The sequence below is a fragment of the Tasmannia lanceolata genome, unplaced genomic scaffold (genome assembly GCF_043159265.1).
Source record: "Tasmannia lanceolata isolate RefF3 unplaced genomic scaffold, GAP_Taslan_0.1 ptg000002l, whole genome shotgun sequence".
Taxonomy (NCBI): domain Eukaryota; kingdom Viridiplantae; phylum Streptophyta; class Magnoliopsida; order Canellales; family Winteraceae; genus Tasmannia; species Tasmannia lanceolata.
In genome coordinates this window covers 28,567,735-28,585,267 of record NW_027518679.1, presented here as the reverse complement: position 1 = coordinate 28,585,267, position 17,533 = coordinate 28,567,735, and the positions used below count along the sequence as shown (strand labels likewise).

At 38.7% G+C, this 17,533-nt stretch overlaps 2 protein-coding genes across 3 annotated transcripts; one reads left to right on the top strand and one right to left on the bottom strand.

Moving 5' to 3' along the window:
• Positions 1-2,304: 2,304 nt before the first annotated feature.
• Positions 2,305-5,428, top strand: LOC143855461 (germin-like protein 5-1). The gene is made up of 3 exons (XM_077365596.1): positions 2,305-2,509; positions 4,528-4,809; positions 4,949-5,428. The coding sequence occupies exons 1-3, from the start codon at positions 2,404-2,406 to the stop codon at positions 5,209-5,211; spliced, it is 651 nt and encodes a 216-aa protein (XP_077221711.1). The 5' UTR covers positions 2,305-2,403; the 3' UTR covers positions 5,212-5,428.
• Positions 5,429-6,542: 1,114 nt separating this feature from the next.
• LOC143855322 (phytochrome A1-like) lies at positions 6,543-17,150 on the bottom strand. 2 transcript variants are annotated; one of them, XM_077365501.1, is made up of 5 exons: positions 16,689-17,150; positions 10,815-12,872; positions 9,611-10,427; positions 8,203-8,493; positions 6,543-6,974 (listed from the first exon to the last, which is right to left on the bottom strand). In XM_077365501.1, exons 2-5 carry the CDS (start codon positions 12,865-12,867, stop codon positions 6,683-6,685), a joined length of 3,453 nt encoding a protein of 1,150 aa, XP_077221616.1. In that variant the 5' UTR covers positions 12,868-12,872; positions 16,689-17,150; the 3' UTR covers positions 6,543-6,682. The 2 variants fall into 2 exon arrangements, with proteins under 2 accessions (XP_077221616.1, XP_077221655.1); XM_077365540.1 differs by lacking the exon at positions 16,689-17,150 and having other exon boundaries at positions 10,815-16,663.
• Between the last annotated feature and the right edge of the window lie 383 nt (positions 17,151-17,533).

Sequence of the window (17,533 nt, the reverse complement as noted above, 5' to 3'; positions counted from 1 at the left end):
GGATGAGGTTCGAAGATGGAGGGCAAGGTCCTTGAGTTTGACAACCATCATCAACAAAAAAAACGATGAGGTTGTCAATGACTTCTCCCTTCTTCAATTTCCTTAATTCCTCCAAATTCAAAGTGAAAAGCCATTAGTTTCATCCAAGATCTCTTTGTAGGAGAAACATTTCCAAACCCAAAGCCATTGGTTTAATCATGATCCTTTGCACTGTTGCATACAACATGTTATTTGTATATGCCATTCTCAAGGTGAAATGAGTGCAAGTGAAAAACCTCAAGAAACTGTTCTCGTGTAGGGTTGTGTTCATGAATCTCGAGTGTTTTCATCGGAAAAGCGGACCTGCCACTATGGTCGGAGATCCCGGATGGAGAGGGGGATTTATCAATGGCCTTATTTTTTGATGCTGACACCCTTTTCAACGTCATGCATTGAGTGGGATCCACTATTTTACACATCATGTTTTCTAAATCTATGGGCCCGGTATAAGGGTGGGACCCACCATCTTACCGCTCCTGTTTTGATGATAGCACCCACGCCGTCACAATCTCAACCCAACCTATGCATGACATAGCCCCTGAATCACGACTTGGGTCGGGTTTTTGCCCGACCCGCATCTACCCGACTTGAAAATAACATGGGTCGGGTTTAGAAATCAAAGGTCTTGGCTAGGGTCGGGTTTTAAATTGAAAAACTCAACTCAATCTTGGGTAGGGTTGGGTTTAAAGGAAAAAAAAACCTAAAACCCGACCCGATTAATATGGGTGTAAATGTGTAATGTGCCTTTTTTAAATATCTCTTGAATAACATAGTAAATTATTTTACAATATATTGATACAATTGTTTTTATTGAGGTGATCATGTCTGTTATGTGAAAATATAGTGTCGTTCTTAAATTTATACACTTAATAACATAAATTTAGAGATTTTTGGCGGAAAGATTGGTTTTTTTCCATGTACAATCTTTAAACTTAGTCACTATCGTACGCTAAAATGTGAAAACCCGACCTGACCCGACCCAACCCAAGAAACTATCTTGGGGAGGGTAGGGTTTACGAATCTCGTGTTTTCTTGCTTCTTTTGTTTGCAGAAAAGGTTGATAGCCGTCGAAATTTGGTTGGGATTTGGCATGCCATTCCATGTTTGGTTGCCAAAATAGCACTGAACTCCCTTGGATGTCTCCCATGTAATAATTACTCGTGTGATGATGTGGATTTTGTCTCCTCTAAAAGCAAATCCTTCAAAAACTAAAGAATTTTGGTTGGATTTTCTAGGAAATGAAGCTCTCTCTTTCTCTCTCTTCCATCTATCCTTATATTAGTAATGACACCCCTACTTATTCTCCTATTTTCTGACGATATGTCGTGCAATCAAATACTGCTTCACTATTCTTCGAGGTAATTCTAGACAAATCAAAATGTTAGGCTCCTCCTGTTTGACTTCTTATGACTTCATATTCCACTACTTTCTGAGCCACCCCGAGCAACCAAATGGAGTAAAAATTTGACCTGGCCTGAACCGAGATAATTCTTGGGTAGGATAGGGTACGGTTTTGGAAACCACCACACCCCCCCACCCCGCGGAGTTGCACCCCTAAGCGTAAAGCCTGTCTAAGTGAAGGTTGCTTGCAAAACCGGATCCCGTGAGCACGGGATAATTTACCGTGTGACAGGTGCACATGAAACTAAAAAGTGGGGGGCTTATCTCAAGTAACACATTAAGTATGACAAATCCATACGCTTGAGTAGGCTTTGAAGATAAGATAAACTTTCAAGTCATTGACTTTCAAATTTGGAAAACACTTTGAAAAAGGGATTCCGTTTTTAAAATAAAAACGGGATGGACATCGCAGTTGCTTTTATGGGGATTTGAACTCCCTTCCTTTGTCTTTTAACAGACGTGGCTCGTTGATTGATGCCTGGTTTTTTTTCCCCAAAACGGATTCCCGTTTTCCTAGCAAATCTCTTCAAATTTTTAAACGTAGTTCTTGTGGGGCCCACAGTAGATGTCTCGCTTTATGCCCTTCTATAACAAAGTCAACCCTAGTCAATTCAAACGTTTCTAGATATTCGAATTTAGAACTTACCATCAAGGCATCGACTACAATTTCCTCCAAAATGAACGGTCCAGATGACGTACACCAATATCATGTGGTTAACCACTTGACCCCGATCAAGGTTCCCATGTGCATCAAGTTCCAAGAAGCCTAGAAAGCCATCTGGTCAATGTCTATCTCTCTACCTTATTTTATTTTTCCTTCTTACAAGCTTCCAAAATACAAACCAACTCCTTTATAAATACACCCCTAACTGCTTTATAAATACACCCCTCCCTCACCTTCCTCTCTTCCCTCTTCTCAAAGATCTGTTATATACCTCTTTTGTCTTGTCTTATCTTCCAACCATGGCAGTTTCAATTGCTCTCTGTTTCCTCTTCGCCTTTGTCTCTGTCACTAATGCTGGAGATCCAGACATGCTCCAAGATCTTTGTGTCGCTGACCCTTTCGCAGGTGAGCAGAAAGCTCTTTCATTTCATCATGCTACACATTTCAGAGTCTAAATGTCGATAAATTATATATATGTTAGACCTTACAACAATAAGGCCCTTGTACTGTGAATTGAAATCAACCCAACGTGATCTGATTTTAAGGTAAAAGCTCAACCCGAATTTCAAAAAATTGACCCTAGTGGCACCCCTGGATACCACCCTTGATATTTGATCAAACGGTAGAAGGGGGTTCTTCAAATGTTATTTCTTGGGTTCAAGGCAGGAGCATTGGTCCATGGAGATTAGTTCATATCCCTAGGTGTGCCAATGATGTGAATATGTAATCTCTTTTTTTTTTACTCTTAATATAGCTATCTTTTACTCAAAATATAGCAGCTTCTCAAAAAGTGGGCTATTGTTGGATCAAATATCAAGGGTGGTGTGGTACCTCAACCGTATTGTTATATGGCCTTACACCACATGAAAACTCAAGAAGGAGTAAAAGATTGAGAAGGCTATTGATATTCGCACTACCATGTTTTAATTATCACACAACCTTAGTTTGTCTTTTCTTTTTAATTTAGGTTCTGACCATTTTTTGGGAACTGTAATAATCTTTGACATCCATTTAAATAATAAGAGACAAGTTGGGTTAGTGTAATTATAAAAACATGGTAGTGCAAAAATCATTAGCCATTGAGAATTTCAAATGAAAAATCTTTCAATTTCTTCAAAATCGAACACGATTTATGAGTTCATTGACGAATTACAGTAGTAAAAATCACAATATCATTTCCATGTGAAAAATTTCTGTCTCTCCTCAAACACTGAATGAAAGTCAAACTAATTGAAAAGAAATTACATCTGGTTCTCTTAAGGTCGTTGATTGCTATTACAGTTCTACAAAACATTTAGAGAAATGATACCCCCCCCCCCCCCCCCTATAAAATCTCCCCCTTTAACGTTTTTCGTTAGATTTTAAAGGCGAAGAAAAACGTTAAAAAGGGTGAATTTATCCTCAAGCAGTGAACCACGCTCACAGAAACCGTTAGGGGGGGGGGGGGATTTTATCCGTTTAGGGAGGGCGTGGGAGAGGGGGAATATCAGCGCCCAACATTTAATGGCTTTTTGCAAAAGAAGTCTTCTACTTCGATTTATTTGTAAAACGAGTCTTCTACTTTGACAATCTGCAGATAAAGTCATCACATTTGAGTAAATTTTGCAAAACAGGTCATGCCACCAATTTCCGACCATGTAAAAAGACCAAAATACCCTTGACAGGTCAATTATATGTTTTGAATCAAGGGTGTGAGAAAATCATTTCTATACATACACTAGCATTGTTTCCCATGCTATGCATGAATATAAGGGGATAAAAAAAAAGAAGAAAGGCCCACCGGATCAAAACATGGGGTGTAAAATGGTGAGCTCCACTCTATACATGGGCTTAGGTGGAGATTGTGGGACCTACCCCATGGGTTTGAGCTGAGTTGGTGGGAGCCGCCCTATCAAAGCATATCACTAAGCACCAATTATTTTGGTTTTTTACAAAGTAATTTTCATCTTTTCATATACAAGGACATTTTTTTTCTTTTTATGACTTCAGAAAATCTAACATCGGTATTTTGGTCACAAATTGATGGCATTTATTTGCAAAATTCACTCAACTGTGATGACTCTATTTGCAAATAATCAAACTAGAGGCTGCTTTTGCAAATAAAGCAAAGTAGAAGATTTTTTTTGTTTTTTTTGCAAAAACCCCAATATTTAATTCTGCTCTTACTGCAAAAACCCAACACGATTGTTACACGCCTAGATGGGTCCCACTTAGAGTGGAATGCAAAAAACCAATACGATTGTTACATGCCTAGATGGGTCCCACTTAGAGTGGAATGAATTAGTTTGGTTTTTTATATTAGTTGTTTGGTATGAGTTAGAGAATAAGATCGGATCACATCAAGTTAGAGAAATAGGTTTAATACTTAGGATAGATTAGGATACTAATTTCATAACAATTAATGACTTTATGACAAATTACAGGAGTAAAAATGAACGGATTTGCCTGCAAGGATTCCACCAAAGTAGATGAAACAGATTTCTTCTTTTCCGGCCTAGCAAAACCAGGAGCCACCAACACCACATTTGGGTCTATAGTAACAACGGGGAACGTCGAGAAAATCCCCGGCCTTAACACGCTTGGAGTTTCCATGTCTCGCGTAGATTATGCTCCGGGCGGGCTAAACCCTCCCCACACGCACCCGCGAGCCACCGAAATCGCGTTCGTCCTCGAAGGCCAATTGGACGTCGGATTTATCACCACCGGTAATGTTTGATCATCTTGGGTTAGATTGGGCTGGTTAGTCAGCTTTGACTATATGTTTATCACATAAGTTCTCTGTATAAGCACTGTTTGATTCTCTATAAATCATCTAAGATTAATCAAATCTCTCGATTTTATCAGGTAATGTTCTCATCTCAAAAACGGTTAGTAAGGGGGAGATCTTTGTGTTCCCAAGGGGTTTGGTTCACTTCCAGAAGAATAATGGTGATGTACCAGCGGCGGTGATAGCCGCGTTCAACAGCCAATTGCCGGGGACTCAGTCGATCGGCGCGGCTCTGTTTGCGGCGACCCCGCCGGTACCAGATAATGTTTTGAGTATGGCATTCCAGGTTGGGACTAAAGAGGTGGAGGAGATCAAGAGTAGGTTTGTGACTAAGAAGTGAGAGAGGTTTGTGATGTTGCTTGTCTGGATTTGTTGATGATTTTTTGGAAAAAGATGGTGGACTTTTGAGGCATTGGGAAATAATTTAACTGTGTAAAAATTGCTACCATTATTGCTCAATCAAGTTCTAATTTCCTTTGGACACTAATATTTGCACTACCATGTTTTCGATTCTTCTTTTACTATAATAATGCAGGATCATTCAATGATTTCTTCTTTTTTTTTGTATGTTTCCTTTGTCAAATATTTAAAAGTATATAGAATTTTATAGTTCTCACAGCAATAATATATATATATATATATATATATATATATATATATATATATATATATATATATATATATATAGAGAGAGAGAGAGAGAGAGAGAGAGAGAGAGAATTTCGTTAATTAGAGTCTATCTTTAATCGGAAGTGCATTGGTTGAGAAACCAAATGATCCACTACATACAAGGTTTAAAATTTCGATTTCGGTACCGGTTTCGGACTTCCGGAAGACCAAAATTTCAACCGGCCGAAATTTTGTTACACTTTTTTTTTATTATTAAATAATTTCATTAAATCAAAATTTCAGACTGAAATTTGGTATATGGCGAAAAAAATTTCGGAAAATTTCGGTTTCGGTCCCCACCGAAATTTAAAACCATGACTACATATACCAAATAGATGCCTCCTGTCTCTCCTTTGCTTTATTTTCCAGGAAGCATGGAGATAATGTTAAGTTTTTATAAGGAAGTACCTATGGATATTTTACATTTGCAAAATGAGGATAGTCGACAGAGATAATGGTCTTTTTGGAATTGCTGTAAAAAGAAGGTCTTGGTTATAATTTCCTAAATCATGAGGATGTTGTTACACTATAGAAGGTTTGCGGTGTCTTCCTCATCGCCCTGTTTGGATTGCTGAAATTTTCGGAAAATTTGGAAAAGAGAAACTTTTTCCGAAATTTCATGTTTTTCCATCGTTTGATTACACATGAAAAAAGAAATTTCAACCATGGCAGTTCATGCTTTTTTTACAGGGACCTTCAACTTCTAATGATATCCCTAAAATGTATCACTTCCCTCTAAATTGTGGAAACAAAAAAAAATTCCTCATCCTATTAAAACAATATTGCTTAGGGAAATGATATCAGCAGATTCAGCACAGCCATTCTTTAATTATTGCACAAACACAGCTTGTCTTTTCCTTTTTAATTGGTTTGTAAGAGCTTTTTGGGAACTGTAATAACCCTTGACAGTTCTTTAAACAATAAACGACGAGATGGGTTAGTGCAATTATAAAAATATAGTTGTACTGATATCATTTCCCTATTACTTAACAAGAGAATAACTTCATGTTCAAGAGCTCATTTATGGTTGGAGAAAGTTTATACCAATATGTACAATAGAAGCAGAGGCACAACACAACAGAAGCAAAAGAAACAAGAAAGAACACACAACACAACAGAAGCAAAAGAAACAAAGAAAAAGCTCAAGATTGCATGGTGGCATGCGAGGTAGAGTTTACGCTTAAACGGTCCATAGCTGCAGACAAGACATCTCTCGAGATTTGGGTGCGTCCAGATTTCTGAGCAGAAGTGAGTTCGGCCGAAAGTACGAAGGTTGATTGGTCTTCTTCGTTGAGATAACGAACGTCTCCGTTCATGAGGGTCAGTAGTTTCCTGCAAATGAGAAGGCTAATCCCTCCCTCAGTAATATCTCCACCATTTTCAAACATCTGTGAGAGCAATTCTATTGGGATTCCCACACCCGAATGGCTGATCCTGCAGTAGAACAACGAACGTTGATCAGGAATAACATTTTGCATCTAAAAGAAAAGAAATTGAGAACAGAAACACAGTTTTTTCAAGAAGATATCAGGAATGCAGTTTTTTCAACGACATGTCTACGGGTGCCCATGGAGAAAGAAGCCAACCTCAGCCAAGATTAAAATGACATCAGTTTTTCCAAGATAGAGACTGTTAGATGAGTTATATTATACTAAGGGTATGTTGGGCATTTCACTTATTTAATAACGGGGTATTCCCTTATTCACATGTAAATCTTAAGTGCAATTACTTAAATGACTTTGCATGTAAATACCCAGTTCCCTATATTCTTCATCAGGGATCTGAGAGGCGAGAGGAAGAACGGGACGGTACGAAATCCAACGATTCTAAAAAGCCCGAAAAGTGAATTCCTACGGACCCGACACGAGCTTCCCCAAACACAGAGACGTGTTTCCCAAGAAGTGGGTTTTGGAAATGTGCTTCCCTACATTTTGGGAAGTGTGTCATTTCCCGCTTGAAAAACGAGCCCCCCCCCCCCCCCCCCCCCCCCCCCCAAACGCCCAAAAAGGTGTTTTCGGCACAACCATCCATAATGGTTTAATAATATCGAATACCTAGTGATTCATTACATACCACATTTCAGATGTATTTCAGATAAATATTTATATATAATACACCCACCCCATTTTACTTATAATTAATATAAATATAATTATATAATACACACTATTATAACGAACAACTAATGCACTTACGATTTTGGTTTTCAATATGTGTTTCGGTTTCAATATTGTTCCTGTAGGGACAAAAACGGAAACATTTTGGTAGTTTCATGTCGGTTTCGGTGGAAATTTAAAACCATGGATATTGATGTTAAGACATAGATTATTGTCCTTGACGAGTATCACTCCTCTTTTTTTTATTTTTATGTTTTCACTTCTGTTTGTTAGTTGTTGTGACTTGTGACTTGTGACTTTGTGTGGTTTTTTGATGTGGGAAATATGGGATGTAATGTAAACTTATTTAAAGAGGGAAAACGCCTTGCCTTGCACCTCCACCTTTGAAAATACTGGCATAGACATTTCTAAGAATTCTTATATCTGAATGATAAAAAAGTCATGCTAACAACCACACTAGGGGTCAGAATCCTCATTCCTTCAAAACTCAAGCAAAACCTATATAGGAAAAAGAGCAAAATGTCGATGATTTAAGTTGGCAGTACCTGAGTTCCAAATGAACAAGATGCACCCTTTCACCCAACGGATCTTTGGTTAAACTACCACTAATTTCAATCTGTCCTCCTCTTGGTGTGTATTTCACAGTAACAAACAAGAAAGCAGCCACGATCTGTTGAAGCCTCAGATTGTCTCCATATATACATTCATTCATGAATTCCTCTGAAGGATCGCAGACAATTTGAATTCCCTTTCTTTTGCTTGTAATCATGACTTGACTTACAGCAGTAATCAACACATCTTGCAGAGTAAACTCGGCAATTTCCAGATTCAAATTGCTTGCAGGCAGTCAAGAGGAAAAAAACGGATATCAGATTATGCAAAAACCCAAGGGAATACAGTAAAAATACACAAATTCTGGTCTTGACTGGCAGGGAAACATATATAACTTCAGTGAAAAATCTAAAAGTACAAGAAAATCATAGCATTGTAGAATGGACTTGGAATTCAGCCAAGTTAACCAGCTAGCCACAGATCAAAGCACTGCTCCCAAAATTCAATGTTATGTTGAATTTTGATTTCCTACGCCTTGTTTTCATAAAATCACCCAAAGGTTTTGAAAGGTAGAAACAAAGAGCTCATGTTTTGCTCAAACTACTAATCAATTTCTCATCTATCTTGCATCAGTGCAGATACAGGTATCAGAATCCGACACAAGTATCGAGCGTCGGATTCGCCATACCTCAAAAAGAAAGATTCGTGGATTTGCAAAAATATTTTAATCAATTCTGAAGTTTTATTTTTTTACATAATAATATGAGTATATAACAGGTAACATATTGAAAATTATAATATTTTAAGTAGACACGATATTTTATTTCCATTTAAGAAACTTAATATTAGGATGAGTAAAACTTATTTGTGGTAGTGGTATTCAGAAAAAAAGAAAGATAAAAGAGACCTAGAAGTGTCAAAGAATCCTGAAGTATTGGCATCCGAGACATGTCCCACATGGATTCTTCTACATTTAGAAGAATCCATGTAACATGGTTTCTCATTGATGAGGGTGTTGTGGAGTAACTTCAAGTAGTTCTTCAAAATGTTGGGAAATTATGGAGTGTTCAAAATGTTCCTCATCCTTCAAAAGAAACTAAGTAAATTACTTTTACTCTACCTTTTCTGAACATCATAGCTCCTCCCTAATCTCTCTCCTATAGATCACCTTGCATAGTAGTTTTTAATCTATTCATTGTCTGGTGTGTCTTTACAATCACGTGGCAAAAAGAGAACAAAAACAGAACTGTCCAAATTTTAACAAAAAAAAAACAGAGAAAACAAGGGAAAGTAAGAATTCCACATAATCTAACACAAGATTCTTGTAGGATAAATAGTTCAGCAATTCCAGACAGGATAATATAATAAAGTGAATGCGACAAATAAGCAATTTTAGAGTACCCGTTTGTGATATTTTCGAGATCCAAGTCATCGAGAATTTTGTTCAGCTGGTGTTGGCACTGTGTGCTAGCATATATAAGCTGTTTCTGTTCTTCACTCAAGCCGGTACCCTCCAACAGTTTCCCGGAAAATATAATGCCGGATAGAGGATTCTTGATCTCCTGCCTTATGTAAGCCAATTCTTTCACTCTATTCAATGCAGTTTGCTCTGATAATCGTTGTACATGATGTGCTTGTTGCAGCTCTTGACTATGAATACTCAAGAAGCAAAAAATACCTGTGACCACACCCTCTCCATTCACTTTCTTGTTTATGGAAAGTAGACAGTCCACATACTTACCATTGCGGCTGAAAAACGCAAATGGAATCTTCTCACATTCCTGTCCCATCATCGCATTATTGATTGCAACACCAAGGTTTACGAATGCATCTTGATTCTTCAGGCGACAACACGCCATCTGGGTCCCAAAAACCTCACCCAAGAGCATTTTATCAATAATATCATCCCTCTCCCACCCCGTCAACTTTGTCATTGCTGTGTTCCACTCAGAGCACCAGCCAAATTCATCTGCTCCGAATAATGGGGGGATTAGTGGGCTTGGATTCTGTACTATTGCTTTGTAATCACATTCAATACGAGTGAATTTGTCCATCACAATCTTATGACTCGTCATATCTTGTGCCACAAAATACACTCCCACTACATTTTCATGAAGGTCCCTAATTGCACAAGCATTAACAACTAAAATGATAGGCCCACTATCATCCAGAGAACTGTCGGTTTTCATCTCAAATTGGACATTTTGCTCCTCTTGGCCTGATCAAGAAAAAATTATTAAAAAAAAGAAGGAAAAGCATGTCAAGCAGATAACGACCAACAGAAACCAAGAAACAGCTTCCTTTAACCTGAGTTAGAAAGGATATCAAAGATGGATAACGTTATAGAAAATGAAATTAAAACCAATAAAGCCATGGTTTTAAATTTCGGCCGAAATTTAGAAATTTCAGTTTTCGGTTGGGACAGAAACCAAAATCACCAAAATCTGAAATTTCGGCCGAGATTTCGGGAAAATGTCATTTTTTTAATTTTTTCCATAGCACATTAATAAAATTAGCTTTTTTTTACCAAAATTTCGGTTTCGGCTAGGTCCGAAACCAAAACCAAAATTTTAAACCTTTGTTAAAGCAAGCCATAGCTCCATACCCTCCAGCGCCAAGTTAAGCATCCTCTTGACAGTGTCAACAGAGCTATCTTCTATAAATGTAAGCAAATGTTCTCCCATGACTTGATCAACTGACAGACCTGTTACTTCAGCGATCTTTGTATTCCACCCATTAACAAGTCCATTTACATCAACTGCCAAAATTGGTACCGTGGCCGTATAAATCAATCGGACCATCTCATTTGTCACTGCTTGCAATTCCTCTATCCCTTCAAGCTTGAGGTCACTAACCTGTGAATGTATCATGGTCTTTGTGTCAACTTTCTCGGCATCTTTGAAAGACCCCCTTAGGATAAGTTGCAAAGAATGAATGGCATCCATCTCAAAATCTAACCAAGGTAAACTCTTTGTCCTAACCACTTCGAGGAATGCCTTGAATGATGACCTTGGGTGCATTCTCCTGCCATCATCCTTCTGATTTGGATCGTGCTTTGCACCACCCCATCTAACATCGGCCACAGTATGTGATCTGAACCAGAAAAGTTTGTCCTTAGAGTTTATTCTCACAGCTGCCATCCCACAAAGTGCGTCACTGAGAGAGAGAGCCCCCGGATAGCCGGCATCATGCAGGCTCTCTGTACTCAAACCAGTAGAATCCATATGAAACTCTGAGAGCCATAGGGCAATATCATGTATCTGGGACTCGGATGGAGCCACACCAAGTCGCCAAATCTGATTTTGGTATAGGAGAGCAGCACCATCACACTTCACCAGATCAATTATACTAGGGCTCTGGGTCACTATACCCAGAGGCGCAGCCCTCATAAGCATGTCACAAAGTAGTGTCTGTATACGTAAAATGTTTTTTTTTTGTATTTGATTCTCTAATTGTAACTCCCTACTAACATGGATAGCAAACACTTGTGTCAGAAATTCACAGGCATATCGCAGAGGGAAAGGAACAAACCTTGGAGTCGTGTGATGGCAGACCACGAGCCCCCACAGCCTCTTCCTCCTGTGTTGTTGTTGTTTTGCAAGCTCTAAGTTTTCGTCTTGTTCTTCCCCTTCATTAATAACCACCGCCATAACCAGAGAAGCAATAGAGCCCATGTTCGCCATAAACTGTACGTGACAGCTATGTGGTGCTCTCAGAGTCGAACCACATAAGGTCAAATCAAATGTAAGCTTCTCATCTTGATAGACCTCGGTGGGTTTTGCATTGCAATCACATATCATTCGAACTATATTCTTCATAAACAAAAACCTAGCTGCCTGTGGAATATCCGTGGCTGGATAATGTAGACCAAGATAAGGTTCTAGACCCGGCTTTGTAACCTCCGATATGACCTCCCCATGATCGTCTTCATGGAACTTATATGCCATTACCCTGTCATACCCGGTAAGTTCATAAACCTCTTGGACAACAGTATCAACCAATCTCTTCATACTTCCACCTGGCAAAGATTGCAACCGAGCTATCGCCTTTGCCGCGAGTTTATAAGATTGAAGGGTGATATCAGAGGTCATGTGGGCTTCATAAGGCTTCACTGGTTCAAAGTCAATGATGAGACCACCAGTCACCCTATGGATGATTGCATAAAATGGCTTGTTGGAAGTTTTACAGTGGACTAAAATGGGATTCAACAGTGAAATCTCACCAAAACCAAAGGCCTTTTCCAGCGCAGCGGCACTAGGGGGTGTAAAGATAGTCCTCACATCAGTTCTGATGCCAAGAACTGGATGGTCGCTGACACTTGGAATGGCATGGTTAACCATGGTTAGCATTTCCGGGGCATTCTCACTGTAGGCTATGACCCTAAAAGTCTTCTCATCTATTGCTAACAAGCACCCAAATGGCTGAATAAGCTTCCCTTTCTGTATCTGTTGCAGGTATTCTGCAACTTTTTCTGACCTAGGTTGATCGGCCAAAACTGAGGTGCTAATGGAAACTGACCTCAAGTAATCAAAGGAACTCTCGGATTCCTCAAATTCTGCATTGAGCTTTGCATCTACATTGGTTTGAGCTATAACCCTATCACTCTGTTTGGTTCTGCCAGAACTGCTAGCAGAAGATGTGGCTTTTGAAGTAGACATGTTTACTAAAACATAAAAACAGTAAAACCCAAATCTTAAAATCTCTGATTATAAAAAGATGTATTCTACACCAAAAGTTGAGAAAACTCAAGTTAGTCTGATCAAATATTATCTTGGTGTCTAATGCATAAAGCTCTTTCTAGCAGGAACAGGAAAAAAATATCCCATTGCTTGTAGAAGAATATACACAAATAAGCTAAAAAGCACTCTAATGTTCCGACCCATATAGTTTCTCTAATGGTGCAACCGCCAAAGCCCAAAAACATAATCTACTCCTTACTATAAACATCTAAGATGAAAATTGTTACGTGCAAAAGAGTTGCAGTTTTGGGTCAGATTCTGCTGAGTAGATGTGCTGTTAGTTGCTGTTTTGGGTCTCCAAAGATATCTCATGGGTACCTTTGGGTTAGCTGCTGTTTTGGGATAGGTTAGCAGTTGTTTTGGGTAAGTAGGAGTCTCCAAAGATATTTCATTGATATCTTTGGATAGTTGCTGTTTTAGGTTGGATTACTACTGTTTTAGAAGCCTCATCTCTCACGGGTATCTTGGGTGAGTTGCTGTTTTGGGATTGGGTTATTGTAGGAGAGTCCAAATTTGGTGAAGAAATGAAAAAAAGTGAATAACGTGAATGTCATGGGGACTTTTGAAATACAACAAACAGTTTTAAGAGGGTCCCCCAGACATGGGATAAGTCTTGATATTTTGTATTCTTCTCCTTATAGTTCCTATAGTCTCTTATCATTTGGTATCAGAGTAGGAATCTTGACCGGTGAAGAAGGTGATAATGCCAAAAGGGATTAGAGAAGAAACTAGAGCACAGGATGATAGACGCAGATGCCTGGAGGAATTGATCAAACAACTTCAGAAGAGGGAGGAAAAACAAGCCGAAGCTATAACGGAGCTTAGGCAACTGGTGGCTGCCACGGACATGAAATATGATCAACTGGTAATGAAATTTTCTTCACCAGGGGACAATAACTACGTTGACTCCTCATGTCCATCATGCAAATCATCATCTTCATTTAATGGACATTACCTACCCAATTTGCAAACATTGAATTTCCTCGTTTTAATGGAGAAGTTTCCAAGGGTTGGGCATATCAATGTAAGAGATTCTTTGACTTCAGTCAAATAGATGAAGCTCACAAGGTACAATTGGCCTCCATTCAATTGGAGGAAAAAGCCCTACATTGGTTCCGTTGGCTCGAGAAAATCAAAGGATCAGTTGGATGGGTAGAGTTTGTACTTTGTACAATACTTATGCCTCCATTTCGGGCAAACGGCATATGAAGATTCAGTCAAATAATGGACCAAGTTGAGGGAGATCCGCTTAGTCAAGACATATCAGGAGAAGTTCGAAGAGCTCGCTAACTACACCCACAGGTTACAAGAGACTTTTTTGTGAGTTGCTTTGGTTGTGGTCTTAAACACAAAATTAGGGTTGGGGTCCGCATGTTCGAACCAACAATAATAAACCAAGGCATTGGCCTAGCACGATGCAGGAAGGCGGGAATATTCTAGGACACATTACTATGCTCAAAGAGCTTGTGGATCATCTCTACAAGGTTGATGAAAAGTTCAAGGAAGAAGACAAGGCCATTTTGCTCTTCATTTCACTTCGTGATTCGTATAACAACCTGATGACAACTTTATTGTATGGCAAATATATGGTAAAGTTAGAGGAAGAATCTAGTGTCGTATGTCCCAAAGATACGGAAAAATCTAGTGTCGCTTGGCTAGTTGGACTCCAAGGGTTGTAAATATTCAGTTGCATGTGAAGCCATGAACATCACAAACGGTTGTATGGTTCTGATGAAAGGAGAGAATTGTGGTGGATTATATCGTCTAGTCAAGACACGGTGACTAGTGTTCTTATGATCTCGAGTGCTGGTTGGAAATAGAGTAGTGGCGTGCGATTACATGAGGTCTCTTTCCCAGTTGGTACGAAGACAGGTTTCTAGGTTGCAGGCGAAGGTGAGGAGGTGACGGAACCTACGTTGGGGAGGATAGATCGAGATCCCTCTCCAAGGTTGATTGGCTGAGTCAACGGGTTGGCAACTACGCATGCATGTGCATTGGTCATGTTGATCGAGTCAGGTAGAGTCATGACCAGGATGATTCGACGGTGTGTAGCTGGTACTTCGGAAGGCCAATGGTGGTTTGCGGCGACGGTGGATCGGCGACGACATCAATGGAAAATCTTCAGGTGGTTAGGAAACAAGCCAAGGTGGTGACTGTTCGAAAAGTTGTCTTGTTTCACAAAGTGGTATGGTTACCTGTTTTGGTGGGAAACCAAATAACAAAGGATTCTTTCTTTAGGTTTTAAAAAGCTTGGATATAAAAGTCCCAAAAACTCTTGGGTGAAGAGCGTGGCGCCGACAGGAGCTTGGGTGTGAGGGGAGAGAAAGAGCGAGAAAAATAAAGAGGAAGAGGGTTTCTTTTTGGGTTTTTCTCATGTTGCTCTTAGGTGTGCGGTCTTGATTGAGAACAAAGGGAAAGGGTTGCGGGTTTGTGGGTCTCGGGTTAATCCCTTGTAATCCTTGTAATTTTGCTTTCTCATAGTGAGATCGTGTTCTAACTCGTGGATCTATGCATCTTGGCCACGCAAAATCTTGGTGTCCATCTTGTGTTTTGCCTCTTGTTTACTTTCCCGTTATTTGTGTACGATCGGGTCGGATTTGCCTGGCTACTTGACTGTAAAAGAAAAGGAACAAGAACCCCCATACCATCCATTTCCAAGAGGGCACTTTATGAAAAAAACACACATACACACACATCTATCACCCGAGAGAGAAAAGAAACTCGAATCCAGACCCTAATTCCCAGACCTAGAGCCCAATTTTCTCAGGCCAATCCTCTTTCACCTGTGCAATGTTAGGATCCCAAAAATCTCTCCTTCCCTTATCTCTCCCTTATCTTTTTTTTTCAAGATTTTTATCTTTCTTGTTTAAAATACTCCTGTTTCATTATCTTATACTAAATTTAAGTTATTTGCTATTAAATAATAGCCATAAGCTTATGGCCTGTAAAGAGAGAAGTTTCTTTCAATGAAACTTATCATGCAATAACAGCTCCAACAACTTCAAAACCAAAAACCCATATCTTTCCATGATCCCAAAGCAGTTTAAAAAAAAAACCCATCTCAAATCTCAAGTTGAATAATTTCAATTTATATAAAAGTTGCAGGTACCACAAAAAACAGGTCTAATTTCAAAGGATTTAGAATTTGGACATACAACTATGAGATTGCAAATACCATTCTCAGCTCCAATAACTTCAAAACCAAAAACCCATCTCTTTTCACAATCCCAAAGCAGTTAAAAAAAAAAAAAACCATCTCAAATCTCAAGTTGAATAATTTCAATTTATACAAAACTTGCAGGTACCACAAAAAACAGGTCTAATTTCAAAGGGTTTAGAATTTGGACATACAACTATGAGATTGCAAATACCATTCTCAGCTCCAATAACTTCAAAACCAAAAACCCATCTCTTTTCACAATCCCAAAGCAGTTAAAAAAAAAAAAAACCATCTCAAATCTCAAGTTGAATAATTTCAATTTATACAAAACTTGCAGGTACCACAAAAAACAGGTCTAATTTCAAAGGGTTTAGAATTTGGACATACAACTATGAGATTGCAAATACCATTCTCAGCTCCAATAACTTCAAAACCAAAAACCCATCTCTTTTCACAATCCCAAAGCAGTTAAAAAAAAAAACCTTCTCAAATCTCAAGTTGAATAATTTCAATTTATACAAAACTTGCAGGTACCACAAAAAACAGGTCTAATTTCAAAGGGTTTGGAATTTGGGCATACCTCTATGAGATTGCAAATACCATTATCCAGTATGTGGGTTCGAGAGACCGAAGGGTAATTAAGAAAATTACCAGAGTGAGTTATTTTTGTCTACTGTAAATTTAGGGCATGGCACCTGTTTATTTCTCTGTTGACGTGGCCTTTTGTTGAATTTTTGGGTTTTCATGGTAAATAATAAGGAAAGAATAAGGAAAAAGACCCAATTTCGAGGGTATGAATGTGTAGAATGCTCTAGATGTAGCATGAGATGAGAGCCCATTTGCTGAAAGAGAAAGTACCAATTGAAATTTAGACAGGATGAGGAGAGATAATTTCAACACAACTCCAAAGAATCACTATAAAGACTTCTTTTCGAGGCTTTTTTATACTTGTGTAACGATTGGGCAAGTAGAAGAGAATAAGAGAAGATTAAAAAAATGGAGTAAGAACTTAGGAAGAAATAAAAGGGAGAAATTATGAAGATGTTGGGTTGTATTTCTAAAATATTTGATGACTATAAGTGTATATTTCTTGGAGTGAAGAGTGAGCTTAGGATGAAAAAGACCAAAATGCCCCTCTTCTCTTCATAGTGCGACTAAGAGGAAGAAGGATTGAGGGCGGAAAATGGAAGGCACCAAAAAAATTAGAAAAGAAAGGGAATAAAGGAGATTTTATTTGATGAGTGACCACATAAACTTGTTTTTTCATGCATAACAAAAATTGTTGTTCATTCCCCCCCCCCCAAGGGTTGAGATTTATTAAGATGTTATCTCACTTTTAGAAAATATAGAGAGCAGGCCGTTTGGATACGCGGATTTTGAATCCAGGTTTTTAGTTCGAAAACAGTGTAGAAGAGGGTTCATGAT

Bases quoted from the DNA above. Each gene is read 5' to 3' on its own strand.
- LOC143855461 (XM_077365596.1), top strand. From the start codon at position 2,404: ATGGCAGTTTCAATTGCTCTCTGTTTCCTCTTCGCCTTTGTCTCTGTC. The intron at 2,510-4,527 runs GTGAGCAGAAAG...GACAAATTACAG, and splicing joins TGTCGCTGACCCTTTCGCAG to GAGTAAAAATGAACGGATTT. The intron at 4,810-4,948 runs GTAATGTTTGAT...CGATTTTATCAG, and splicing joins CGTCGGATTTATCACCACCG to GTAATGTTCTCATCTCAAAA.
- LOC143855322 (XM_077365501.1), bottom strand. From the start codon at position 12,867: ATGTCTACTTCAAAAGCCACATCTTCTGCTAGCAGTTCTGGCAGAACC. The intron at 10,428-10,814 runs GTATGGAGCTAT...TTTCTTGATCAG, and splicing joins GCTTAACTTGGCGCTGGAGG to GCCAAGAGGAGCAAAATGTC. The intron at 6,975-8,202 runs GTACTGCCAACT...GTTCTACTGCAG, and splicing joins CTTGTTCATTTGGAACTCAG to GATCAGCCATTCGGGTGTGG.